Source organism: Mus musculus, chromosome 6 (genome assembly GCF_000001635.26).
Source record: "Mus musculus strain C57BL/6J chromosome 6, GRCm38.p6 C57BL/6J".
In the NCBI taxonomy this organism is placed as follows: Eukaryota; Metazoa; Chordata; class Mammalia; order Rodentia; family Muridae; genus Mus; species Mus musculus.
In genome coordinates, this window is record NC_000072.6 from 73,183,361 (window position 1) to 73,211,258 (window position 27,898).

The window sequence follows — 27,898 nt, forward strand, 5'->3', positions numbered from 1 at the left end:
GGGTATTTTGATAGTTTCTGATGTTTCCGCAATCAGAAGCAAGATGCTAAGAGTAGCCTCATGTGTATGTTCTTTTCTATCTCTGACCCTGTGTTTTCAGGTGTGTCTAGAGGTGGCATTGTTAAACCAAAAAGCAAATGCACGTTTAGTTATTTTCCCTCATACAATGCAAGTTCTTTATTCTCTGCATGGCTGCAGTGGTGCAGGGTGTATGATTTCCCACAGGTTAGCCCACGGGAGGTTTTGGCACACTTTTTAATTTCACAAACATGTTAGTTGAAAGATGCTAATTCAGTTTTCTTTGACTTTGCACTTAGCTGATGGGTGATGTAGTATCATCTCTGTTTGGTTAATAGTTTTTGGTAGGATTTCTGCCTAATGCTTTGGCCATCTTTCCTCCCACCTGTAGTCCTGTCACCCAGAGCAAAGTTTCTTCGTGCCTTAAGAGGCCAGGCTGGATGATATAAATACATTCTCCCAGTTTGCAAATGTACTTTTACTAATGATTCAAATTCACCTTAACCAACATCTACACAGTAATCTCAGAGCTTCTAAAGACTTACTTATTTGTTTGTTTCTTTATTTTGATGATCATTTCTTTTTATTCTAATGGTGTTGGCTAGGCCTCTGTTCTTATTTCTTTTCTATTTGGTCTTCCTTATGATGATAATGGTATGTTAAAGTATTTTATTTATGTTATTTTTATTATGTTCTATTTGTGATTTAGCCTGCTTCTTTGTCATACGAAAGCGTCTCCTGACATATTTGATCCACATACATTTATATTTCATCACAAACTGTGGGTTTTAAAGTACTTCACTGTCTTTGATGCATTAGTGCTTATTGACTTAACACTCCTCTGTCTGGCATGGAGGTTAACATAGTAGGTCGGAAACTGATATCTTCAGCAAGATCTGCCTGCAAAGAAGACCGCTGTTCAATATCAGAAAACCTGGCTTTCAGAAAGGGCTCCATCATCATTTATCTAGAATGTGAGGCCCATGTCTGAATAATTCAGGAAAACATGTGGTTTATGCTGAACATCTGCTTTCCCTCTGGGGAGTCTGGCAGTTTGGTTCATGCTAGGCATAGCATGCCTTTGTGGTGAGACTCAGTAGGAACCTGGATATTGGGATGCTACCAGGCGCCCCTTCCTACACAGTTTCTGTGAGCCTTGCCACTAGTTGTGGAAGGGATCAAGTGTCTCTACTGGGAGAGGGCTCTGGGGACTCGTGCTTGGTTCCCTTAGCGCCTGCTGTTACCTTTTGCTTATCACAAGCTACATCCTTTCACTGAATTAAGCCACGACTCTAAGTACAGCTGCGTTCAGAGTCTGTAAGGTGTCCTCGCAAATCACCAATGGGTGATGCTCATGGGGATCCTCCACTCACAGGGTCGCAAGTTCTTCCTTCCTTCCTTTCTTTCAAGATTTATTTTATTATATATACAGCATTCAGTCTGCATGTATGGCTGCAGGCCAGAAGAGACCACCAGATCTCATTATAGATGGCTATGAGCCATCATGTGGTTGCTGGGAATTGAACTCAGGACTTCTGAAAGAGGAGCCGGTGCTCTTACCTCTGAGCCGTCTCTCCATCCCAAGTTCTGCTTTCTTACAGCTTGTCTCTGTCTCTATACCTCGGAGCAACCTTTCTGAATCACTGCATTCCCTCTGGTCCTGTATTTGTTTGTCTGGCTTTGTGGGCCAAGTTGGAAACCTTTGTTTAAACTGGGTCAGCTGACACAGGCCTGTAATCCTAGCTGCTTGGGAGGCTGAAGCAAGAGGACCACAAGTTCAAGGCCTGTCTGGGCTACAGGAGGAGCCAACCATGGTAACTCAATAAGACCCCATCCCAAAATAAAGACTAGAAAGAGGGCTGGGGAGTAGCTCCGCCCAGGATAGAGCCCTCGCCCAGCACACATGATGCCCCAATCCTTCCCCTGCCCCCCCAGGTGGATGGAACTCATTCTTACTTCACTGTATTGCTGATATAGTCATCTCAATCTGCTTGCATTTCTAAATGCGTTTTCTGATTATTTCTATGTTTAATCGCCTGTCAATTAGTCTCATAATTTGATTTTTTTTACTAATTACTTCACCCTTGCCCATGGCCTCTGCATTGTCCCACACTCTCCTTCCATCTCATTGTCTTGCCTCTCTTTGTTATATAAGCCAATTATTTCCATCTCAGAGAAATGTACCTCAATTGTGTTACTCTCTTCCTAATTTCTGTCTTTGTTTTAGGTTTATATACATTCACAAGCAAATTGATATGAAACACAAACCACCAGTTTGATTAGCTGTGAAGCCACTCCTTAGGCCATAGGAATCCCTTCTGTAGCAGAGTCCTCATCAGCTAGCAAATCCCCAGGTACTTGCACATTTTCCTTTCTTTTCTTTTTAAATTATTTATTTTAATCATATTCTTCCCTTCAAGTTCTCCCCAACTTTAAGTTCTTTCTCAAAAAACAGATAAAAACATAATACAACAAAACCCCCCAAACCAAGAAAACAAAATAAAACAACACCCAAACAGAAAATAACAACAACCAAAACCAAAATCAAAAACCCAAAACAAAAATGCCGCCTAATTGTAACCAAAAGTGGCACACAAAACACTGTGGATTCCATTATGTGTTGGCCAACTAACTACTCCTGAACACAAGGTCTGCCCTAGAGTAGTTGAAATACCCAGTGTCACTTCATTGGCAAAAACTATTAAATCTGATTTTCTATATCCTTAATCCTTAAGGGACTGGGTTGGCTAGATAAAGATTGTTTCTTCTCATGAGTTTATTGAAAAATTATACTTTATTATTACCATGGTTCGTGTATATTTTTAAATCTTACTTCTTTCTTTTCTTGTCTTTCTTTCTTTCTTTCTATCTATCCATGTGAGTGTGTGTGTGTGTGGGTGTGTGTGGGGGGTATGTGTGTGTGGCCATGTGTGTGTATAGAGGCCAGAGGTCAATGTCCAGTGTCTTTTCTGGTAGCTCTTTTTCTTATTTTTTTGAGACAGGATCTCTCATTAAACCCAGGACTCATCAACTGGTTAAACTGTCTGGCCAGCAAGCTCTAGGGCTTTGCCTGTCTACCCCCAAACCCCTATCCCCCAGCTAAAGTTTCAGGTGCATACCATCATGGATGCTGTGAGGATGCAAACACGAGGATGCTCGTGTTTGTGAGCAGGTGATTTTCTGACTGCACCATCTCCCCAAGCTTGTATGAAGTTTGAGGAGTAGAAGCACTCACTCAACCTGCTTGGTTTCACTTTCATAAGGCTGGATGTATAATAGATGACAAATAGGCAAAGTTTATGTTTGGACATCATGATGGCTCCTGGATGCCAAGGAGAGAAGGCAGTCGAGGGTGGAGGCCACAGCCCTGCTTCCACTTCAGGAGCCCTATTACCCGAGACTGGGGAGAACAAACCCCACCTAGCATGGGCTGGCCTTTCCTTTCCCATGCCAAGGCCTTGTTCTATAAATGTGCTTTGGTTTAAAACTGGGATATCTGGGGGCTGAAGAGATGGATGGTTCAGCAGTTAAGAGAACTGGTTGTGCCTGTGGAGGACTCTGGTTTGGTTCTCAGCATCGTGTGATGCTTACAGCTGAATGTAAATCCAATTCCTTCAGGTTCTACACTTATTCTGACCTCCACAGGCACTGCACACATGTGGCAATATGTCCAGGTAAAAACTCATACACATAAAATAAGTCAATGAAAGATGGGTTATGTAGTATAAGCCTTTAAACCCAGCACTCCAGAGGCAGAGGCGGGAGTATATTTGGAAGTTTCAGACCAGCCTGGCCTAGATAGCAAGCTCTAGACAGCCAGGCCTACACAGAGAGAGCCTGTCTCGAAAACAAAACAAAATAACAAAAATAAGTAAGTAAATAACTAAATAAATCTAAAATGATTTTAAAACTGAGACGCTTAGGTTGATGAATTTTGTGTGGAGCCATATTTTCAGCTTCTCAAAGTACGCTTTAGGTAGCATCTGTGTTGGGGAAATGCTGACAGACGGAAAAGCACTGGCTGCCACACTTGATGACCTGAGCTCAGTCTCCAGGACCAGTCCTACAACTTGTCCTCTGACCTGATTGCTCATGCTGTTTCACATGTACATCCCTCCACACACCCCACTTCCCCCTGCATCCCCCCACACCCCCTGCATCCCCCCACATCCACCTGCATCTCCTACATCCCCCCATAATCACCTGTAACCCCCCCACCTGTATTCCCCCACTGTGTTCACCTGCATCCCCCCACACCCACCTGCATCCACCACAAAATAAATACATATCTAGTCAGCATTTAAGGGCCATGGGCAGGAGCTGTTACATTTAATCTCTAATAGGCCTCAAATAATTACACTGTGCTTAAAAAAAAAACCACAAAGCACTTAAGAAAAGATGGCTTCAATCAGAATGATGGCTGGCAAGGCCTTGTTCTGCTCTGTTTGTACCCAACATGGTGTCCCAAGAAACACAAGACAAGTTTGCTAACGGCAGGCCACTGTTCTGCCAGACACGGTAAGGGCTTTTTTTTTTTTTTTTTCAAGGTTATCTTTGGTTTTGCAGCATACTTTCAATGTTTTTCTTCCTGCACTTTTATTTATTTATTTTGTACAATGGCAGGCGCCTCCATGCACGGATGGACGTCAGAGCACAGCTTGCTTGCAGGAGTCACTTGTCTCTTCTTCCCTTGTGAGGATTCTGGGATTAAACTCAGGTCCTCAGGGTTGGCAGCCAGTTCCTACCCGCTGAGCCAACTGACTGGCCCCCCAAAGGACAATTTTTAAAGTTTCCACAGATTTTTTTTTTCCAGATTTTTACTATTTAGAGATTAGGTACCTGACAGTTTCCACAAATAGAACATTCAAAGATAAGACTGGAAGAATGTGCATGCCTCTATTTCTTATGGGTTGAAAATATAATAAACAGTTTCTAGTAAAAGTGACTCTACCTTTATTTGCATGATGATGGTGAGAAAGTTCCTGTCATCCTCAAACACGGCTGACAGGTTGGGCCCGGGCCCGCAGGTCTTTTCCTCAACCTTCTTGTTAATGAACGGGCTGGTGAAAGCGTCAAAGTACGAGTCAGGCACCAGATTAGGAACTGACAACACCGTGTTTTCAAAGTGATTAATTGCCCCAGAAATGCCATCCTGTCAGAGAGAAAACAAATAGAAGGTAAGTACAACGTTTCTGAATTCCCCGATAATTAAGAATGACTTGTTCTGGGGCTGAAGAGATGCCTCAGAGGTCCAGAGAGCCGGAGATGAGGCTGTAGCACCCATGCTGGGCAGCTCACAACTGCCTGCAGCTCCAGATGCAGCAGATGTTGCACCTTTGCCCGTTCTCCTCATTCTCCGGCATGTACAGTGTGTGCACATACATGTGGACCTGTGTACAGGCATGCTCGTACACCCAGGCGCACATGCACAAGTGCCCCCCCACACACACACACACTCTAAACAAATGCAGGAATGACACCAACCACAGCAGGCGTGTTGATCTTGCAATTCTGAGAACATGCCAAATCAGAAGACACAGTTCTGTTTTCAGAGCAAATATTCTTCTAACTGAAGAAGAGGCAGATTGTTGGGGGTGGCGACACATGTCTTTAATCCCAGCACTAAGGAGGCAGAGGTAGGCAGATCTTTGTGAGTTCTCGGCCAGCCTGGACTACAGCGCTAGTTCCAGGACAGTCAGGGCTATGTGAAGAAATCTTGTCTCAGGGAAGAAAAACAAGGCGACACATTGTGATGATTGGAAATGTGAATAAAACCCTAGAGGGCATTAGAGAAGGCAAGCCAAAGGAAACATCAGGGAATTTTAAGTGATGCCTACAAGCTTATTGGTATTTGGAAAACAGTTTCTATTCTAGAAGTATAAGCTGAGATTAAAATTAGACATAGACACAAAAATGTGTGTGCAAAGACATTCACTGTGGAATTACTCATAATAGCTAACATAATTAGAGAAAACTAAAATATTAAAAAAATGGTGGCTTGGACAAAGAAATTATGGTGTGTGTGTGTGAAAGGTTATACTCTTTCCAAAAGATTTTTCCAAAGTAACTAATGATATGAAGGAATATAATATAATGTTAAAGAGGAAGAAAGAAAGAAAGAAAGAAAGAAAGAAAGAAAGAAAGAAAGAAAGAAAGAAAGAAAGAGAGAAAGAAAGAAAGGAAAAAAGAAAGAGAGAGACAGAGAGAGACAGAGACAGAGAGAGACAGAGAGAGACAGAGAGAGATAGGGGCTGGAGAGATGGCTCAGTGGTTAAGAGCAATGTACTGGCTGCTCTTCCAGAGGACCCAGGTTCAATTCCCAGCACTGACGTGGCAGCTCACAACTGTCTGTTACTCCAGGTCCAGGGAATCTGACACCCTCACAGACACACATACAAGCAAAACACCAGTGCACATAAAATTAAAAGCAAATCATAGAAGAAAAAGAAGTTTGAAAAAAAAAAGAAAGATGAACAGAGAACACAATAGAACCTCAAAATTTAAAATTCTTCCAAGTGCATATGATGCTCATGGCACATTAGGGATGCAGGCATACAGCACACATTAGGGATGCAGGCATACAGCACACACCAAACAAGATGGGGAGGATGCATGGCTATTGTTCTATATTGGTAAATTTGTGGAATATTGTTAAAGGGACACATAACCAAAAGACAGAATTTTCTAAGATGAAACATGATTTTGAAAAAACTTCAGAAGTGGTGTTTAGAACAGTATGGTGTCTTTGATGCCCCTCAGGAGGCCGCTTTGGTCAGTGTAAGGTTTGTACCACATTGAAGCATCCTCATGACGAGTGCCTTGCCAAGCTTCTGATCCACCCCCAGGCAAGGGAACAGTGCTAACTGCAGTCTTATCAATCAGGTGAACCCAAAACACTTCCTTCGTTATTTTAAAGGCTGCTTATCTTCAGGTATTAAGATAATGAAATACACACCAGAAAGTCTTCCAAAGAAGGCTCGAAGAGTAGTGATTGCACTGTCAGAATCAGTTCTGTGAGGAACATGGGGACGAGAGACTCATCTTCTTCTTGCTTTTCCATCAGTGGGGCCCCCTGGAAGGACCACATGTGCATTGTTACAAAGGCCCTTAAGCATCTAGAAGGATGCTATAAAGGAAAGCCTACAAAGATGAGTGGACTTGAGGGCACACAATGAGCTGAGTTTAGATCCTTGGCATAGGAGAGTCTTTCTGGGAATAATGCCACAGGAAGAACAAAACTAAAAATATTGGAAGATGATACAGCAATGTAAAAGCATTGTCTTTGTAAAACTGGAAACTTGAGCAAACTTGGAAAGCAATCTTAAATAGAAATGGGGTTTATATACTTGATAGAAGCCACACATTCAACCGTCCAATCCTGAGACAGATATGCCCATGTTCATTTCTGTTGCTGTCCTAAAATACACTGGCAGAGAGCAACACAGGGGAGGAGAGAGTTGAAAGGGTTCACAACTCCAAGCTAAGGTCTGTCACTGGGGTGGGGGAGGGGGGGTGGGTGGGGAGGGGGGCGTGGTAGGAATGCAAGCCATTGTCTATATCACAGCCACAGTCAAGGACAGAAGCTAAACGCATCCTTGCTTTCTTTTTTATTCCCTCAGTGGCTCAGCCAGGAAATGATGTTTTCTACATTCAGGGCAGGTCTTTCTCAGGTGGCGCACGCCTTTAATCCCAGCACTCGGGAGGCAGAGGCAGGCAGATTTCTGAGTTCAAGGCCAGCCCGGTCTACAGAGTGAGTTCCAGGACAGCCAGGGCTACACAGAGAGACCCTGTCTCGAAAAAAAAAAAAAAAAAAAAAAAAAAAAAAAAAAAAAAAATCCAGATAATTCCCTATGGACATGCCCAAAGATTGGCTTTACTTATATAATTCTTCATTAAAACTCCTTTCCTGAATGATTTTAGGTTGTGTCAAGATGGCCAGTAATGCTAACTAATATAATATTTGAACAGAAACTTCTCTGTTTTGCCAAAATATGGAAAATACCAGCAAAAAAAAAAAAAAAAAAATCTGACATAGAGATGCCCCTCGCTCGATAAACACCCAGATATCTGATTCCGTGCAAACGCACCTTTTTCTCAGTGACTTCCGGCTTCTCTTCAGTAATCCACTTCTGGATGACGTCTGCTGAGGGAGTTCGCTTTAGTTTATCTGAGAAGAAATTCAGAAGAGAGCTGGCAGTGTTTACTGTTAGGACGTGCAGGGTGTTCTGAATTAGGTAGTCATTCAGACGGATGAAGCTGGAGAAAAAGACACACTCTTAGTTTTATTTTGCGATTACTACATAGTCTTCACAGCAACTCTAACACAGTGATTTCAAAAGTAAAACATGGTGTCCTCTGGAAATTTGGTTGAATTATATTAACACATGAGATGGTTTAGAATTGTTCTTAGCCGTCCTTCTCCTGAAAGCATAAATATATTCAATTATAGGACAGTGATTTAACTAGTGGTTTGAACTTTCCCATGGACTATCTGATGAACAAGATGGATATTAAGAATAATGCACCCAGATCCTCTAGTCAAAGGACCACAGGAGTTCTTCAAAAAGCTTTAAAGAAAAGCTAAATGCATACAATGCGTGTGACTTAGATCTGTAGGTAAAGTATGAAATCTTTTCATGTATGAACTAAATTGCATGGACTTTGGGAGACTCACCCCTGTAACCTGGCAGTCATGATGTATCTCAATGTTCTTTGATAGCAGCTAGTAGCCCAAAGGCAACAATTTGTGTTCTTATGGGAGTATGGGCATTTCAAGCTCTATCTATGGTTTACATGGATTCTAGAAATCAAACTTGGGTCGTCAGGCTTCTGGGGTACCCACTGAGCCACCTCCCCAGCGCAGGACTGACATTTTCCATGTTTTAAGAAGGATAGATTTCCTATTTTATCCTGAAAGAAAGAAGATGCTCTCACCATGTGAGCCTCATGCAATGATGCCTTTTGCTGGCCTGTTCTGTGTAGGTCATTTTTTCAGATTCTCCATAAGTGGGTAAATCAAACGGACCATCGACAAGACTTGCAATGTTGGCCTTAAAGTAATCTAAGGACAATATAAGGCACAGATCTTTTATAAAACACTTATTTTTCAATATCCATTCAAAGAAAAACAAAACAGGAAAGCCACACAATCCTTTGATTTGTGACAAATCAGAGCCCCAGAAAACAAACATATAGAATCTATGCATAGAAGCAGGACTTGGGAGCAAATGAGAAAAGTTATTTAGCTCTAAAGAAAACGAGAAGACAGAAGAGAATGTTTTAGAAGGCCACTCCCCGTTCTCAGCTCTCCATACCCTCGTAGGTTTCAACTTCACAGTCATCGGGAATAAATCCCGCAGCGCGTAAGGCAAAGCGGCACGACTTCCGGACCACGTCTTTTGCCGCGCATCGGAAAACTTCCAGGCGCTCTGTCACCTAAACGGTCATGGGTATGTATATTAGTCACAGCAGAGTCTCCTGAGAAGGAAGCAGTCTGAAACTTGACAAACAGCGTCCATTACCTCCTGCAGTCGCACTATTTGTGCAGCCTTGAACTCCTGCAGGGTGTAGGTGTGGAATTTTTCAATGTAACAGAGTCCCATAAAACTCAGCAGGTAGCACATCTCATTGATTTTAAGAAGAGCGGGTCGTAGATACTGAATGAAAAGAAGAATTAATCATTACTTAATTTTTAAAGTCCTACGATGTAAGAATATGTGCAAAACAAAAACTTGTGATGAAGGAGTTAAAGGTACATGTGTGTATGTGTGCATGTGTGTGTGTCTGTGTGTGTGTTAACTTGGCTAATGTGTACAAAATTACACATCAAGTGGGAACCCTTCAGAAACTTGTTTTGTAGAAGAATTGCTCAGGGTATCGTATTAAGTTTGCCCTTTCTCCTCGAGAAGCATATGTGTCTTTAGCTACTAAAGGATCAACGACAAGTAGCAGAAAGCTGTGCCTCTTATATTCCATTAGCTTTGGTTTATGGCTACTAAAAGACTACAATGTCCAGTCACAATGATCATCTAAGAGGCTATAACATAGAACAAAACTAAACTTTACTGTAAGTTTATTGTGGTTAACAAGATGTGTTGGAAAAGGATAAACAGAGTCACCAGTGACCCAGAACTTCCATCCCAATAATGTGCCCAGGAAGAAAAAACTTATACATGAGTATTTATAATATGTTTAAAAACATATTGAGAGAATTTATAATATGCTTAGGAAAAATATACACAGATATTTATTTGTAATTGCACTTATTTATAAAAGCATTATTTGTAATCTCCAAAAAGCAGGAGTAATTCAAATATCTATCAAGAAAGAAATCAAATAGGTATGACCACACAAATAAATATAGATAGCCAGTGACCGTAAATGGTATTTTGGAACATAGATGCATTTTTAAGAGAGTATGCTAAGTGAAAAATGTATGTCATGTTGTGTGATTCCTTCAGTGCACAGAATAGGCAAGCTATAGAGACGAGGAGTAGATGTTGGGGGAGGAGCAGGGAGCTGTGGGGAAATGGAGAATGGCTATTCCTGGCCAATGGAGCTTCTTTTTAGGGTGGTGGATTTGTGCCAAAAATGACTGTGGCAACGGTTAGTCCACCCTGTGAGCATATTAAACATTACTAAGTTATGTACCATGGGTGGGTGGGTATGTAGCAAGCATGTGCATTATGTATCAACGAAGTTGTTGAGGAAAATCTAGGCACAGGTGCTTACAAGGTTGGCTGTTTTCATAAAAGAATTATAAAATAAAATAAAAAAAAATCAGGGCCAGCAAATGGCTCCGTGAGTAAAGACATTTATGACGAAAGCTGAGGTCCTTAGCTCAATCCTAGGGACACCCCAGGTAGACAGATGGAGAGACTAGCTCCCATAAGCTGTCCTTATGGGACACACACACACAAAGTAAAATGCAATTTAAAAATCTAAAAGAAGGCTTGGAGAGATTGCTCACTGGTTAAGAGCACTAGCTGTTCTTCCAGCGGACCCAGGATCTATTCCCAGCATCTATATGGCAGCTCACCACTCTATGTAATTCCATCCCCAGGGAGTCAACACTCTCTTCTGGCTTCCACAGGCTCTTTACACATACAATATACAGACAAATTTTCAAGCAACACACAAAATAAAAGTTAATTTTTTAATTTAAAAAACAATTCTTAAATTAAAAAAATAATTTCACACATCTTTTTTTAGTCTAGTCTAGAAGAATCAGCAGTCAACGTCACTCAGTTGTATGGATAGTGCTTGTGGTGTGTTGGTTAGCATTTGGTAGGTATTGGAGACATAATAGACAATGAGTAGATTCCTAGGAAAACATTAGCTTAGAAAGATGAGAACTTCCTAGCATGCCGGGAAGAAGCTTACGAGGAGATACTATGGTGCCCAGAATACCACTGGCAAAGTGACAATCCTCGTTGCATAAGAGAAGATAAGAGGACCAGGAGAGGTCATTTGAAAGACAAATTCAGTAAGATTTTTGCATAATGACAAAAATGTTATCTATTCAGTGTTCAAACCATGGTGAAGAAGTTCAAGCCCATAATAAAGTGAGAAAGGCAGAGTCTGGGGTTATTGCTGGGAAGGAATGGGCTATCCTTGCACAGTTTAGCATGCTCATGGGATGGATGACCCCAGATGATCTGTCCTACACAATTACTTTGCATGATCAATTTTAATTTGTATCCATCTATATTAATCTTAGTTCTCTCAATCTCCTCTGTTGTACAACTGACATGCTTATAAAAAGCTATCAGATTATTCTCAAAGAGGCAAACAGTGGCCACTGACCCTAGAAGGCGACTAGTGTCAAAACAAACAAACAAACAAACAACAAACAGAGAGACTGCTGAAGTGTTACAACACCTGAACATCATTCTTCATAGATGGGGCAGGGGCTCACGAGGCCATCCCCTGCCAGAGGAATCACCAATTTAAGATTTCTAGGCTGCCTCTAATTGAAGGAGACCTGTGTCACTCTTCTTAGACATCTGCCTTTTGCCTCCCTAGTTAAGAGCTTGCAATCCCAGGGATTACTGGACTGCTAGATGTTGTGACAGCCAAAGGCTATGAGTGCTGTGCCAAGATAAAATGCTGTGTCAGGTGCTTCGTATGTTCCTTCCCCGTAAGGCTTTTAAAACACGGTTAAGAAATACATACAGGATTAACAATGAACAGGTTTTTTCGAAGCGCTTTTCGACAGCCAGTGATTTTCTTGGAGCGCACGTTCTTCCTCCACACGCTGAAAGCCTTCCACTTCCGGAAGAGAGCGAAGATGGGGATCTTCGTGAGCTCTCTGTGGTACAGGTACTCCTGTTCCCATCGCTCAATCTCGATGTACTCGATGTCATCATTGTAAACGTGGGTAACCGCGTCTTTGCTAATTGTGTAGTAGTCATTTTTATTGATGTTCTCATAACTTACGACCCTGTGGGTGAATACCAATCGGGACAAATGGATGAAGCACTCAGGACAAGAGGAAGCCATAGGAGGGCTTTCTGTTGTAAAGAGAGAATCACATTAAAGGTGAATACCATTTAAAATTTTACCAAATTCTAACAAACTTTCAAATCAAAGGAAAATCTTCAGAGTGAAAGGCAAAGTTTAAACAGCAGATGAGACTTTAGAGATATTTCACAGAGTCAGTGATGTGTTCAATCACTACAGCTGAGAGATCTTTCAACAAATATACAAGTCCACTATAGACATTTTTATTACATTTATCTAATACATATTGCAGGTGTGTGGATTTAGAGGACAATTTGTGAGAGTCAGGTTTTCTCCTTCCACTATGTGGGTTCTAGGGGTTCAACTCAGACGCCCAGGCTCAGATACATCTCTACCCACTGAGCCATCTTACTATCTTCATTTTAGACATTGTTTTTCTTGAGACGGGGTCTTACTATGTAGTCCTGGCTGTCCTGGAGCTCACTATGTAAATCAGGCTGGCCTTGAACTCACTGAGATCTGCCTGCCTTTGCCTCCTGAGCACTGGGATTAAAGGTATGTGCCATTATGCCTAGCTCAACTACAGACATTTAAAACTTAATGGTCTTTTATGCAAGATGCTTGGAATTATGTCTGTGTTAAATGTTAACTCTTTAGAATAACAGTTCTCAACCTGTGGTCCATGTGATCAACTGTGGGTCAAGTGATCCTTTCAACAAGTGTTGCTATCAGATATCCTGAATACCAGATATTTACATTATAATTCATAACAGTAGCAAAGTTACATTTATGAAGTAGCACCAAAAATAATTTTATGGTTGGGGTCATCACAACATGAGGGACTGTATTAAAGCGTCGCAGCATTCAGAAGGTTGAGAACCTTCTAAACCACGGCTTTAGAGGTTACTTCCAATATCAACAGTACAAAAGACCCTTAAACTATCCAGTATTGATGGGGTTATGAGAAAAGTTAAAGAAAACATGAATTATAACGAGGAGAATTAAGATCCAAGTTAAGCTCAAATACATGCCTAGTTCATCACAGATTATTTTCAAAAACTTTTTAGTTACAGACATCCCTTCGCATCTGCCCCCAAGGGCATTCTTCAGCTTCACATTACAGAATAAAACTAGATCAGGATAAATTAAAAGGGAAAAATAAGGATGGATTCTTTAAATGTTCTCTAATTTAAAATTTATTATAAGAATTTTAAGCACAAAGTTATTTCCTGAAATTTTAGCTATAGCAACAAAATATGTGTCACCTCAATGAAATAATACAAATGTGAAATATGATATAACACCTTTTCAAATATGTGTTCAGGAATTTAGGAGAGTAACATTTATAAAGAGTCTGTGACAGCCTTAGGATCACAAGACAATGACAAACAATAACAACAACAACACAAAAGCCAAAGCCCAAATCTTTCCTGTTTTAAGGACTTGCAAAAAGTGTGTGAGACAGAGGCCAGAGTGGGGGCTCAGTGGATAAGACTGATGGCTCTTATTTGAGTATACTAGCATATATTTGGATTCTCTACATAATATGAAACTTCAACTTGCCTCATCTTAGCCATTATTCTATTGCTATGAAAAGATACCATGACCAAGGCAACTCATATATGTGTGTGTTGTGTGTGTGTGTGTGTGTGTGTGTGTGTGTGTGTGTGTAATTGGGGTCTTGTATATAGCTTCAGAGGCTATTTCATTATCATCATGGTGGAGACCGTGGTGGCAGACAGGCATGGTGCTAGAGCAGTAGTTAAGAGTACATCCACTCTAGAGGAGGAGGGAGACAGAGAGAGAGAGAGAGAGAGAGAGAGAGAGAGAGAGAGAGAGAGAGAGAGAGAGAGAGAGGAGGCAAGAGAGGGGAGAGGAGAGAAAGGGAAATGAATATGAATATGGGCCTGCATAGACTTTTTAATCCTCAAATCCCCATCCCCAGTGGCACACTTTCTCCAACAAGGCTAAACCTTCCAATCCTTCTAATCATTTCAAATAGTGTCACTTCCTGGTGACTAAGCTTTCAAATATATGAGCCTATGGGGGCTATTCTTATTCAGATTCCTGCACCTCTGAAACTTAGTCAACTTCAGGTATCTCATTTACATCAGACATCAAAACCAATTAAGAACAAGCAGGTGGTCATGGTCTTAAACATGTCTGGAAAACTTGCTGTGTGTGCTTCCTACTGACAAGGATGACAGTTGGGGTCCATGATATCGATCCATTTGCTAATGCTACTTAGAGAATTTTATTTATAATTTTCCTTCTTTATGAAATATTGTCAGGCCTTCAGTCTGTTTATTTTCCACATCTCCACTCTCCACAGGGCAAAACACATGCAATTTTTTTACAAGCGTGTATTATTATTTTGTTAATTGTTTATTATTTATTTGGAAGGCATGTCTGTGTTTATGTGGAAATTCTGCAAGAGTCATTCTGTGTTTCTGTCATGCAGATACTGTGGTTTGAACTCAAGTCATCAGTCTTGGTGGCAAGCACCTTTACCATCTGAGCCATCTCTCCTGCTGGCTCAAAGTTCTCTCTCTCTTTCTCTCTCTCTCTCTTTGTGTGTGTGTGTGTGTGTGTGTGTGTGTGTGTGTGATTGTCTCAGAAGTTTCAGTGGTCCCTCAGCCTGAAGAGAGACACATGACAGTGGTGGCAATATGGCAGAGGCAATTCACTTCATGGCAGTCAGGAAGCAGACAGAGTGGGGGACTGACTGGGAACTAGGAATGACCATTGAAGGCATGCCTCAGTGACCTACTTTCTTCAACAAGACCCTGCCTCCTCAAGTTTCCCAAACTTCCTAAAATACCACCGCCAGCTGGAGACCACGTGCTCAGGACATGAGCCTGTGGGTACAGTTCCTATTCAGGCTTAGTCTACACAGCATGGACACTTACTGCATACTTATGAAGAAGCTAGAATCCAAGTCAAACCTAGACTCTGAATCTTCATGTGTTCCAAGGTTCCAGGTCAACAGCTTCCTAGACCATGTTGCTAAAGGTATGTGTGAACTGCTGGCCTCCAGCTGGAAATAAGAAAAGCTGCACAGAGTCTAAGTGAGTTCATTCTCACGGAGAGACTTGAAGATCAGCATGGTGTTTTCCTGTCCTCAGCATCTCTTACACTTTCCTCCATACTGACAAAGAAAAGTTGTGGCTAACTTCCTTTTAAGTGTTCTTGGCTCTCGGCTATTTCTTCTCTATCTACAGTGTGCAGAACCTCTTCTAGTTTGTCCATAGATTTTTTTTTCCTGACCCTGCTGCTCATCTAACTTCAATCTTCATGTCTTCCTTCTGTTCCTTCAGAGTGGTGTGTCAGCAGCCACATTCACCCTTCCTTCACAGTTCCAACTGGTCTTCCCCGACTTCCTAGATCAAATGTTTCTTGGGTTTTTTTTTTTTTTTTGAGGATTTTAAAAACACACAGTAAGAGATGATCGTATCTACTCCCCACATTCTCCCCAAACATGCCACCTTTCAACTTCATGCCTTTTGTATATCTACTAAATCGTGTGTGTATTATGCATGTATATGTGAGTGTATATATGTGAAAGTGTGTGTGAATATATGTGTATATGTCAATGTGTGTATTCATATGTTTGTGTGTGTGTGAAAGTATGCATGTGTGCACATGCATGTGTGTGCACACATGTGGAGGCCAGAGGTCATTCATAGGTATTCATAGGAGTCATCTGTCTTGTTTTGTGAGACAAGGTCTTTTACTAGCTAGGACCTGGGTCTCACTGATTAGACTATGTTGGCTGCCCGGTGAGCTCCAGGGATTCCTGTCTCTACTTCCCCAGCACTAAGAGGGCAAGCCCATGACTCGGTGCCCAGTTTTTGTGCTGAAGATTGAAGGCAAATTCTCATGCCTGGAAAGTAAGTCTTCCACTGACTCAGAGACTGTATGGAGACTCTTCTCGCAAGGATCCAGTGCAATCCAGTTAGTGGACGGACAGGGGAAGCAAGGTCAGAAAAAGCCCATCAAACTTTAGATGCTGTGTGCAATGCTCTGTGATCTTATTTCCTTAGACTTTCCCTGGCCATTGCTGAACGGGTCTTTCCCAAATTCAGGTTCCAAGATTCTGTGCTATGGGAATCCCAGCGCAATAGTTCTCCACCATAATTCAGTTTTAGCTTCTCCCCATGCAGAAATAGTTTACCAGTCAGGGTCATCTTTTTTTTTTATCATAATCACTGTTACCTGGAAACAATCAACTTGATGATTAACAAGGGGGGTGGGGTTGTAAGGTCATGTTCCCATGCAGCGTAAAAATGTTCTATAATCCTAAAACACTTCCAAAATTTGATATAAAATACCCACATAGAGATAGAACTTTGGTGACTGCAAGGGCTTGTGAAGACACTAATGATAATTTCTTTATAGCATATGATAAAAAATGCAAGGTACATCGTCAATCTTGAGTTTGATAAAAACTGCATGTAAAATGTAGTTCTGTTGAAGTCTGGGCAGCTACCTCTGAGAACTGTGGAAGCAGGGCCATCAAGGAGTGGTTGGGTGCATTACTGCCTGTGCCGGATGGCTAGGAATTCCCAGTATTTGGATGACTGGTTCTCCTGCAATTAGCCTTCAAATGTATTGTAGGTTTGTCTTTAACTCTTAAGATGTCTCTTCCTGTGACAGATGCAGGTTGAAATTTCCCGTGGTAGTATAACTGAGCTAAACTTTGGTCAAACATTCCCATGCTGAGTGTTTTAGAAACATCGGTGAAGCTGTCTCTCAAACACAGCTGTAATTAATTCAGGTCCACATCTCAAATAAAAATAACCCCAGAAGTGTGTTAAATCAACTTTTCCTAGAGCTAAAAATTTTAAAACCTTCTTCTTGCCAGCATCTGTTAATATATTTTCTGGCAACTCTTGGAATGTGTTTTGGTTCATTCAGGTACAGAAATGTCCGTTACCACAGCTATGTAACCAAGTACGATCCTTAACTAACTCAGTGTGTGAAGCTTCATCATTTATTTGTAAATATTTTTCTGATTACTGATAAAATTCCTCTTTGAATCCAACATGCTAAGAGTGAAACTAGATTTGTCTTAAAATACCCTGTTTTCTCAATCTATGATGAGTGAGCCAACCAACAACCCACCCAATTTGAGACACATCCCACGGGCAAGCACCAATCCCTGACTCTATTAATGATACTCTCTTATGCTTACAGACAGAAATTTAGCATGGGTGTCCTCTGAGAGGCTCTACCTACCAGCTGACTCAGACAGATGCAGGCACCAACAGCCAAACTGTGGATGGGGCTTGGGGACTGTTATGAAAGGACAGGAGATAGGATTGTGACCCCTAAGGGGAACTCCACAGGAAGACCATCAGAGTCAACTAGCCTGGTCTCTTGGGGCTCTCAGAGACTGAAGCACCCACCAAAGAGCATACACAGGCTGGACCTAGACCTCATCACACATACGTATGTAGCAGATGTGCAGCTTGGTCTTCATGTGGATCCTGAACAATTGGAGCAGGAGCTAGCTCAAAAGCTGTCGCCTGTACATGGAATATGTTCTTCTAGTTGGGCTGCTGTGTCTGGCCTCAGTGGGAGAGAATGTACCTAACCTCACAGAGACTTCATGTGCCAGGGTAGGGGATACCCAGAGGGGCTTCCACTCGCTCAGAGGAGAAAGGAGGTAGGGGAAAGATTATAGGAGGGAGTGACTGGGAGGGGACAGTGAGCAGGATGTAAAGTGAGTAAGTAAAAATATAGTAGTAGTAGTAGTAGTAGTAGTAGTAGTAGTAAATTTTTAAAAAGGAGTGAAGCTGGTAAAATGGCCTGCTCTTGTTCCTTTGCAAAGAGCTAAGACTTAAAACTAAACAGACCACTTGTGTCTGTACAGAGGCTGAGTATAAATGATGGTTGAAGACTTAGCCACAGAGAAGACATTTATAGTACTCATTTGTGAAACATCAAGGAAGAGGGGGCAGAAAAAATGTAAGATGGAGGGTGGCAAGAAGGACTCAAGAATAGCTGTCTTCTAAGCCTGACATAACCAGGGCAACCAAGGTCCATCTAGCAGTCTCACAGCTATGCCTGCTGGCACTGGACCCACAGAAGCTAGGTCCTCCTAACAGGCAGCCATGAAGGGGAGGAGCCCTTTCCACACACTGCTGCTGGATGTATGAGCCAGCGTCAGACTCCGGATAACAGCAGCTGTGTGCCTGCTAGTGAGCTTGCCAGGCTCTGATGGTTAGTTCCAAATGCAGAGTCACACAGAGAGCCCTAGTTAAACACCGTGGACACTAAACCAAACCTAAACTAGTACACAGGGGGGAAGAGGTGGGGCCGGGGGAAAGCCGAGGCCAACATATTTAGGCGTCTCTCCTTGAAGCATACTCCTGAAAACAGTGTGGATGCTTAACACATATTACTTAATTGGTTCTTTAAAAATAACTGATAAGCTTTCCCTCTGAGGGACTATGGAAGCGAAAAACACTCTTCATGTGTATATTTACTATGCTTAGCAATTTCATTTTTGTGTTTGTTAGTTGGTTGGTTGGTGGGTTGGCTGGTTGGTTGGGTCTGGTTTCTGAGACAAGATGTCTTTATTATATAGCTCTGGCTGTCCTGGAATTCACTATGTAAACCAGGCTGGCCTCAAATTCTCAGAGATCCACCTTCCCCTTCTTCCTGAGTACTGGAATTTAGGGTGTGCACCACCATGATGGGTTATTATGCTTAACAATTATTCGAAGGTCTTACAATTATTGTATTACATTATTTTAAAAGGACTTTGCTATGCTGTGTCCTCATTTTGTTAACCAGTATTCACTATTTTATATTATTTTAAAGCATTTGTTAAAAAAACAAAACAAAACACAATGGTTAGGTGTGACCATGCACACCTTTAATCCCAGCACTAGGGAGGCATAGGCAGGCGGATCTCCATGAGTTTGAGGCCAGCCTGGTCTCTTACAGAGTAGGTTTCAGGACAGCCAGGGCTGTTATACAAGAAAACCTTGTCTTGAAAAACAAAAAACAAAAAAAGCCCCCAAAACAAACAAAAACCAAAAAAACCCCATTTATTTATTTATTTTGGGGATTCATGTGCCACAGTGTGTGTATGTGTGTGTGTGTGTGTGTGTGTGTGTGTGTGTGTGTGTGTGGTTGAAGGACAACTTAGTGGGCGTCAGTTCTAGCCTTTTGTTGTGTGGGTTCCAGAGATGGAGCTCAGGCTCAGGCTCAGTGACAGGCTCCTCTCCTGCGGAGCCCTCTCAGCAGCCTTGGCCCTTACTACCTTTTGACTTCTGTTTTGGCTGCGTCTGACTATGCAGCATCCACTGCCTTCAAGCACAGTACTTACAATGTTCAAGCTTGGGGGAGGGGCAGGAGCTGAACTCTAAATGTCACTCACATCAGTCCCAAAATATGTAGAATAATCAACTCAGTTCCCCTGGTATAGGTACCCAATGGTCTAGAAGCACAGCTAATTTCCAGAGTTGAGCAAAACCCAGTTTTCCGTTTCCCCTGCAGTGCCTCCTCTGGTGCTGGCATCAGTGAGAAGCAGCTTTGCATTTGGTAAACTTGATTCTCTGCCGTATGGGGGATACATACCCGCTGTACCACTCGGTGCTGTCTGCGTTCTTGGGCTTTTTTTTCCCTCAGAAGTCAAAATTATGGAAATAGTTCCATATATAAATCAAGAAATATGTTTATAAAATCAGCAGATAAACCGTTTTCATGAATCTTTCTTTAAAATCTTTAACTTCATCTTCAAAACCAATAGTTATTTTTCAAAATGAATAAAGTAGTGATAAGAATGGAAACACTTTGGCAGTATTAAATATCAAAAATAGTTTATACATCACAGGACTTTAAATTCAAGTATAGTTAATCCTATATCTTAAAAAAAAAAAAAACCTAGATATTTTTACCTTTAAAAAAAACCAACCCTCTCTTGACTCTACTCTAATTCTCCCCAATCTATCAACAATAGTTTTACTACGTGCCAGCAAAGGTGGGTACCACTCCATTTTTCCCTCCAAGTAGCATCCTAAAACTCATATGCCTAAGCCCAAATGCTTGTTTTTCTCTGCCTAGTCTGGAACACGTGGTCTTCTGTGTCTCAGATAACAGCAGCTCTAGGCTTCTTGCTCAGACAAGCCACTGTTGATGTCATCCTGGTGGGGGTGGGTGCTCCCTACTGGTTGATGTCATCCTGGACTGGGGGTGCTCCCTACTGGTTGATGTCATCCTGGTGAGGGTGCTCCCTACTAGTTGATGTCATCCTGGTGGGGTGCTCCCTACTGTGGTCTTCAGAAGCTTCCCATTGGCTTTCTCTTCAGACTTCCAGGATAAAGGCAGTCATTGGTGCTGGCTCCCCAACACTCCTCTCAGGAGGCACAAGAATCCTTTCTGAAACACAAGCCAGGCCGCGACTCTTCTCTACTTGAAGTTGTCCTGTTCTTTTCCATGTTCTCAGAGTAGAATCTAAAGTCCTTTCAGTGCCCAGCAAGGCCAAATGATCCTCCTTCAGTCTCCAGCTGGCTACCAGCCTCCTCTCTGCCCCTTCCACACTGCAGGTATCTTCCCACTTCAGGGAATCAGGACACAAGCTCTCGCTGTCTGGATGTTCTTTGTGCCACCGTGTAGTTCCTTTCCTTTCCTTTCAACTTCTTGTTCAACCACACTGGCCATGCTGGTAGCTCACTGCCTCTCTTCCAGCACTCCTGATCTCTTTAACCATGTGTCTTACTTGCAGCCCCTGGGTAACTAGCTTACGCATTGTGCTTGTTGTCTTTTTTCCGGGATATATACTATCCTTCCTACTAACTATCTCTCTTATTAATGCTTTTGAGATTCACAAGTCTATTATTTTACATTTTCATTAAAATAGTGTTGCTTTCCCCCCAGAACAGCTGTCTTCAGTGTAATTTGGCTCCATTTGAAGTACAGTCTTAAATAAGGAAAACAAGATAGCCGACAGTAAGGATGGAAGCTTGAGGAACTGAGGGCCACAGCCAAACTATTGACACCATCAAGGGAAGACTTGACAATATCCGTCAGTCTGGCTGAGTACGGGAGAAAGGCAGTGTCATCTTTTGAAGTAGGTGGAGCCGCTATCATCTCTGTGCTGCTGACCTTTAATGCAGTGTGGAGGCTCACCAGTGCACAATCCTTTAAATTATAGGAACAGCATGTATGCTCAGGGTCAATGGAGAGAATGTGGCTGTGTGTCGTTTAAATGGTGTCCCTTATTCCTCGAAGCCCTTATCTCTACTCTATAAAAAGCTGACATGAGGTTGGAGAGTCAGCTTATCAGTAAGAGCACCTCTGTTCGGGTCCCATAACTGTAACTCCAGTCCCAGGGTATCTAATGCCCTCTTCTGGCCTCCAAGGGTAGTGCATTCGTGTGGTACAAGAATGTATAGGCAGATACTCAAATATACATAAAACAAAACAAAAAATATTTAAGCCCAGCCAAAGTAATATGTAAAACAAGTAGTTATGCATCATCTACTGTGTGTACCTAGATATTCTCTTTCCTTGATAATCCAAAAAATACCGAAAATGTTTGTAATACTGATCAAAGTACGCCATAACATTACGTTAAGTAATGCTACATACATATATGAGAAACAGCACTGGCTGTGTACTGCCCTGTAAAAGTGTTAATTTTTATAGCTAGAAAAAAAAAGAAAGATAAAGGGAGTTATAAATAAAATTACTGCATAAGGATTCACTTATGATTGGGAGGCAATCACAATTACTTTTGATCATATTTATCATTAGTGCCAAGTCGATTACGGATAACACTTACAAACTTATTTGAGATTTGTAACGCTAAATGAATTGCTTCATAAAAGAGAACTCACTTTAGATTATATGTATCGTATTCTATGGAAGACTTGGGTACGGCAGAGATCATGTAAAGGAATCCGAGATGTTCATTCTCATGTACTATTTTGATGATTTGCAAGGGGTCTCTAATGTTGGCTTTAATGACTTCTTCTCGGTCATGGAAGGTGTACGTCGGATAAGTTGAAGACCTCATTCCAAAGAGCCCTCTTCTTCCAATACTTGTGCGGGGCAGTTTAGTCGGAGAAGGAGAGAACACATCTGCAGAGGGTCGATGGACCTAAACAGGGACAAGTGTGTTAAACAGAGTTCCTGCGAAGAGGACACAGAAAAAGGGCAGAGACCCCAAATTTCCTCAAAGGGGACGTTCTGAAGCTGAAAGTTTTCACTGTCATTAAGGACTGGCACCCCAGTCCTCACCATTCCTTAGCCACGCAGCAGTCCCACTGCCCCCTCCCCCTTAACACCAGGCTCACTACATTACACTCCCATGCTCTCTGGAGTAGCTCTCTGTGAGCTCACCTTGCTCAGCTGCGCCCTAGCTGTCTCCTCTTAGCCTTAGCACTTATTTGGACGACTTTGATGCTTTTTGGCGAATGCGGACTTAAACGGCTGCCATCATAGCTTGTAATATACACTTCTGGGTGGCTACAGTGAATGCTGGAAATACAGTCACTGCCTTTGGGAAGCATTTATTTTATTAATAGGGTCAAATGTAAATAGAGTTGTGGATTAGGGGAGCTGAGCGGGTAGAGAGCTTCTTTAAATGCAGGTTCTGACTCAGTATTGCTGGGATGGGTCCTAGGATTCTGCATCTCTAATCTGCTCACAGGAGAAGGGGAGCTTACGGGTGGGTGGACCACACTTCTGAGCAGGAAGGCTAAGTACTTAAAACGTTTCTCCCTGAAAGGTAAAGCCCCTAAAACATTCCCCTAAGCTTGTTTTCCCTGATCTTTAAAAATACAGCTAGAAAGAAGCTCTTTGTTCTCTATAGCCAGCTAAAAGCTTTTTTGTTTCAATACCTTACAATCAGAGAAGAGATAATTGTAAAAACAAAACAAAACAAACAAACAAACAAAAAAAAACAACCAAGCTAGGCGCTTGCCTGGCTCCCTGTGCCAAGGACACCCCCCCACCCCACCCCCCACCCCACCCCCACCCCCACCCCCCAGAGAAGAGCGGTAGCCAGACTCCTCCCAACTCCTCCCAATTCCTCACTTTTCCTTTAAAAGCCTCCTACTGTTATTGCTCCGCTCTGGGTTGAACTCCCTTGTCCTGCTCAGCACAAGGAGTTCGTCCTCAGCTAGCTGATAATAAAACCTCTTGCAGTTTGCATCAGGTGTGGTTTTCTCTCGAGTCATTAGGGTGCCGGCCAGCTCATCCCGGGACTTGAGCAGAGACCCAGCTTTGGGGGTCTTACAGTACCATCCACGCTGTGCTCACCTCCCCGCACCCCCCCCCATACACACTTTGAGCAGCTCTCTGGGCAATCCATATTTTCTTTTTAAATCGTTCTCTTCCTCCAGGGCATCTCTTCCCATCCACATTTCTCTTTAATCCTTTTGAGCAATTACCTTCAGTTACAATCAGGAGCTGTGCATAACTCAAAAGCTGCTGTTCCTGTTCAGCCATCCCTCTACAGAAGATGCCCACACAATTTTTCTTTTCTTCTGAACTCTCAAGACCATGAGACCCATTTTATGCCAAGTGAATCAGTTTATGAGACGCCAAACCTTTTCCTGGCTCTACTTATATTGCCCCTTAAGAAGGAGGAACAAGCCGGGCAGTGGTGGTGCACGTCTTTAATCCCAGCACTTGAGAGGCAGAGGCAGGTGGATTTCTGAGTCCGAGGCCAGCCTGGTCCACAGAGTGAATTCCAGGACAGCCAGGGCTACACAGAGAAACCCTGTCTCGGGGGAAAAAAAAAAAAAAAAAAAAAAGGAGGGACAGGTTCTCCCATCTGTTTCTTTCTTAGTTATCTACAATCACTTAAAGCAGTGGTTCTCAAATTGTGGGTAGCAACCTCTTTGTGAATGGCACAACCCTTTCACAGAGGTTGCCTAAGGCCATTAGAAAACACAGATGCTTACATTATGATTCATAGCAGTAGAAGCATTACAGTTATGAAGTAGCAACAAAATAATTTTATGGGTGGGGGGGGGTCATCAAAACACGAGGAACTGTATTCCAGGGTCTTAGCATTAGGAAGGCTGAGAACCACTGACTTAAAGTCATGCACTGACAGGCCTTTCTTAAGTCCATTCCTAAGGCAGCTGGCGGCTTTAGAATTGCCAGTGAGGACATGGCATCTTGGGTGCTGCTTTGGTCTGTCTTTTTTTGAGACAGAGTCTCATAAGGCAGAGCTGGCTCTTCTGGAACTTGCTATGCAGACCAAGCTGGCTTCAAACCCACAGAGATCTGTCTGCCTCTGCCTCCCTAAGTCATGGAATTAAAGCCACTATGCCTGGCTTAGTCTCTATTTTATTGCCTCTCTTCAGAGTTTTCCAATTCCCCCATTTCTGGAAAAAAGTCACCAATTTCAAACAATTATTTATAACATATATATATATATATATATATACACATATATACATATGTGTATATATATGTATGTGTATATATATATATACACACACACACATATAAAACGTTATGTATAACACCATTAGCATGCAAGCAAGAAAACATCAGAAGATGATAATGATGCTGGATATTCCCTCCACGACTTTCCTTTCCTGTACTAATTTTCCTTAGAAATATTCTATTTTGCAAATGCAAGCAACTGTATCCATCTCCTTAGGAACTAAAAGCATGTGACCAACACCACACACGCAATAGTTTAAGGACTGCTTAAGTGTTTTACATATTGTACCTGTTTCCTTTTCACAGCTTCTTGGGCCTCGAGACTAATGATTGAAGCTCTGTCAGCCGTGCTTGGTGATGGCTTAAGAATTCCAGAGCTCATGAGCTTCTGTCGATTCTGTTCATATATGTACTCGGGCTGCTTGTGATCTTGGTAGACTTTTAGCACTGGCTTTGGAAAGTAAGAGATGGGATTATCTTGTGAATGTCATTGCAGACTTTGTTCTTTACTACTGAGGACTGAGTTAGCCAGAGCCAGGCTTCACTCACACTGACAGTTTGGGAGACTCAGCCTAAGTTTCTGTATCCCAGAAATGAGAACTTGGATCCAGGAACCTGTGGTCTACCAACCACAGCCTCAGGCTGCCAATCTGAGGACACCTTGTCATCTGGCCTGAAGTAAGAATAGGTAGCTAGAAAGAGTAGGCAACCCCCGACCCCCACCCCACCCCCACCCCACCCCGGGAAGTCTCCATAGTCTAACCAATTGTAGAATCAGTCAGACCTCTAGAGACAGAGCTAACCAATCAAGGTAAAAGGGCACACACCCCTCCCTGGAATCCCCTGTCAATAAAAGCCACCTGGGCTGCGGGGCGTCCTCCAGGGGTATCCATTTCCAAATGAAGAAACCCCCTGCATGCAGGAAATTCAGCTGAATCGACATCTATTCTGTCCCAGCACACACATGGCAGCTCATCTCCTTCCTCAACTCCAGGAGATCCAACATTCTATTCTGTCCTCCTTGGGTACCAGACATACACACACAGTGCACAGACATGTATTTAAGCAAAGCATTCATACCTGTTAAATAATATTTTTTAGAGCTGTGAGCCCACACTGACATCTTAGAGAAGAACATGTATTCTCTAAGAATGGTGATAGCAAGTAAGGCTATGGGACAATTTTAATATCAGAAAGCAGCCTCTTGTTGATTTAAAATACCATGAATTTTTAAAAGCCAGGGAGCATTGGAGATGGCTCAGCAAGTAGAGGAACTTGCTTCCAAACCTGGTATCCTGAGTTCACTCCTTGGGGCCTACCTGTTGGAGAGAGCTGACCCCATATGCCTGCTGACCTGCATATGCCTCTCCCATTTGGCACATGTCCCCCAAAAATGTAATTTTAAAAGTGTAAGTAATTAAAGATATTCTAAGAACATTTTACATCTTGCAGGGAACTGTTCTTGATTGTGAGCCAAGGTATCCGAGAGTGAAGTGTTATGATGTCCGCAACCCACTTTAAGTGACAAAGCAACAGGCACACATGGGTGTGTGGACAGGCGTAAAGTAAATGGAACAATTCTTGAATCTGGGTGGGAGGGGTGTAAGCTTGTGCACGGTTCCTTCGGCATTTCCATATATTTGGAACTTCGGATAAGGGAGAGTACCATGCTGCAGTCTCTATGCAAGGAGAGAGAGACTGCAGTGAGGTGTGGGACACTGGGACACTGGGACAGTCTGTGGTTCCCAGGAGAGGGAGCTTGTACCTGGATTTCAGCCAGCCAGTCCCTGCTCCCTCTCCTAAAGACCCTGCTAACATCTGTAACATTGATTCTTCTGAAAACAGACTTTATTCTGGGCCAGCGAGAGAGCTCAGTGGATAAGGGTCTTTGTAGCCAAGGCTTAAGACCTGCATTTAACCTCTGAACCCATACGTTGGAAGGATAGAACCTATTTTCATAAGTTATTCTCTGGCGTCTAAATATGTTTTATGCATGTGTGTGTGCATGCACACACATAGTCTATGTAAAAATATTTTTGTTAAATTAGGGAAAATTCAACACTGTTAATGCTGCTTATTATATTTCTCTTTGAGGTGTTTATCTACAACTTCTCATAATAAAATAGAGACAGAAAAATTTTAACATATTGTAAACCAGTTCACAAAAACCGATAGTGAACAACAACTACCCTAAGTACAGAAATCCTGAAGCCGTTATTAAAATCAAGAATAAGGTCATCAATATCACTATCACCTTAGTGTTTGTTTTGGTTCCTGTTCTGTTGCTGTAGAGAGGAACATGATCAAGGCAACATAGAGAAGAAAGCATTTAGTTGGGGGTTTGCTTGTGGTTTCAGAAAGAAAGTCCATGACCATCGTGGTGGTGAGTAAGGCAGGAAGTGGGTAAGCATGGCGCCAGGGAGGTAGCTGAGAGTTGTCATCTGACTTGTGAGCAGGAAACAGCGAGAGAGAGAGAGAGAGAGAGAGAGAGAGAGAGAGAGACTTCTGAAGCCTCTAAGTCTCTCAAATTGTTCCTCAAGCTGGAAAGCAGACATTCAAATATATATGGGGACCATTCTCATTCTAACTACCACAGTATCAATTCTTCATTTTTGTCAGGGCACCTAGAACAACTGCCTTAGAATTTGGATCTGGAACATTCCTTAAATGCATATGTGCTGAAGGCTTGGTTCACAACCAGTGATACTACTAAGAAATGGCAGACACCAGAAGCTGGGGCCCACTTGAGTGTTGAGCGAAGCAGGTTGTCTGGGACATATGTTAAGGGTGTGTATGGTCCTCGGCTCCTTCCCTTTTCTTTCTTTCTGCCTCCTGGATGCCACAGCCGCCTCCATCACATGCTCCATCAACACTTTACTCTGCCTTGTTGCAGGTCCAGAGCAGAGCTGGCTGCCCAGGGACTGAAGCCTATGAAGTGTGAGCCTCAGTAAACCTCTTCTCTTTAAGTTCATTTCCTCAGGCATTTTGCCAGGGTGACAGA

General features: G+C 42.4%; 1 protein-coding gene across 4 annotated transcripts in view; it reads right to left on the bottom strand.

Annotated features, from left to right (window-relative positions):
• The window catches only part of Dnah6 (dynein, axonemal, heavy chain 6), a 204,625-nt gene that overhangs the window by 165,758 nt on the left and 10,969 nt on the right, over positions 1-27,898 (bottom strand). For all 4 annotated transcript variants that reach the window (XR_003956215.1, XR_377473.4, NM_001164669.1 and 1 more), the window contains exons 3-11: positions 25,187-25,348; positions 22,332-22,594; positions 12,193-12,460; positions 9,540-9,674; positions 9,333-9,453; positions 8,953-9,079; positions 8,106-8,274; positions 6,974-7,090; positions 4,970-5,170 (exon numbers count right to left, since the gene is read on the bottom strand). Coding sequence is in view for 2 of the 4 variants with exons in the window: in NM_001164669.1 (NP_001158141.1) it covers positions 4,970-5,170; positions 6,974-7,090; positions 8,106-8,274; positions 8,953-9,079; positions 9,333-9,453; positions 9,540-9,674; positions 12,193-12,460; positions 22,332-22,594; positions 25,187-25,348 (1,563 nt within the window). In the remaining 2 variants the exon portion in view is untranslated. The remainder of the gene's footprint in view (positions 1-4,969; positions 5,171-6,973; positions 7,091-8,105; positions 8,275-8,952; positions 9,080-9,332; positions 9,454-9,539; positions 9,675-12,192; positions 12,461-22,331; positions 22,595-25,186; positions 25,349-27,898) is intronic.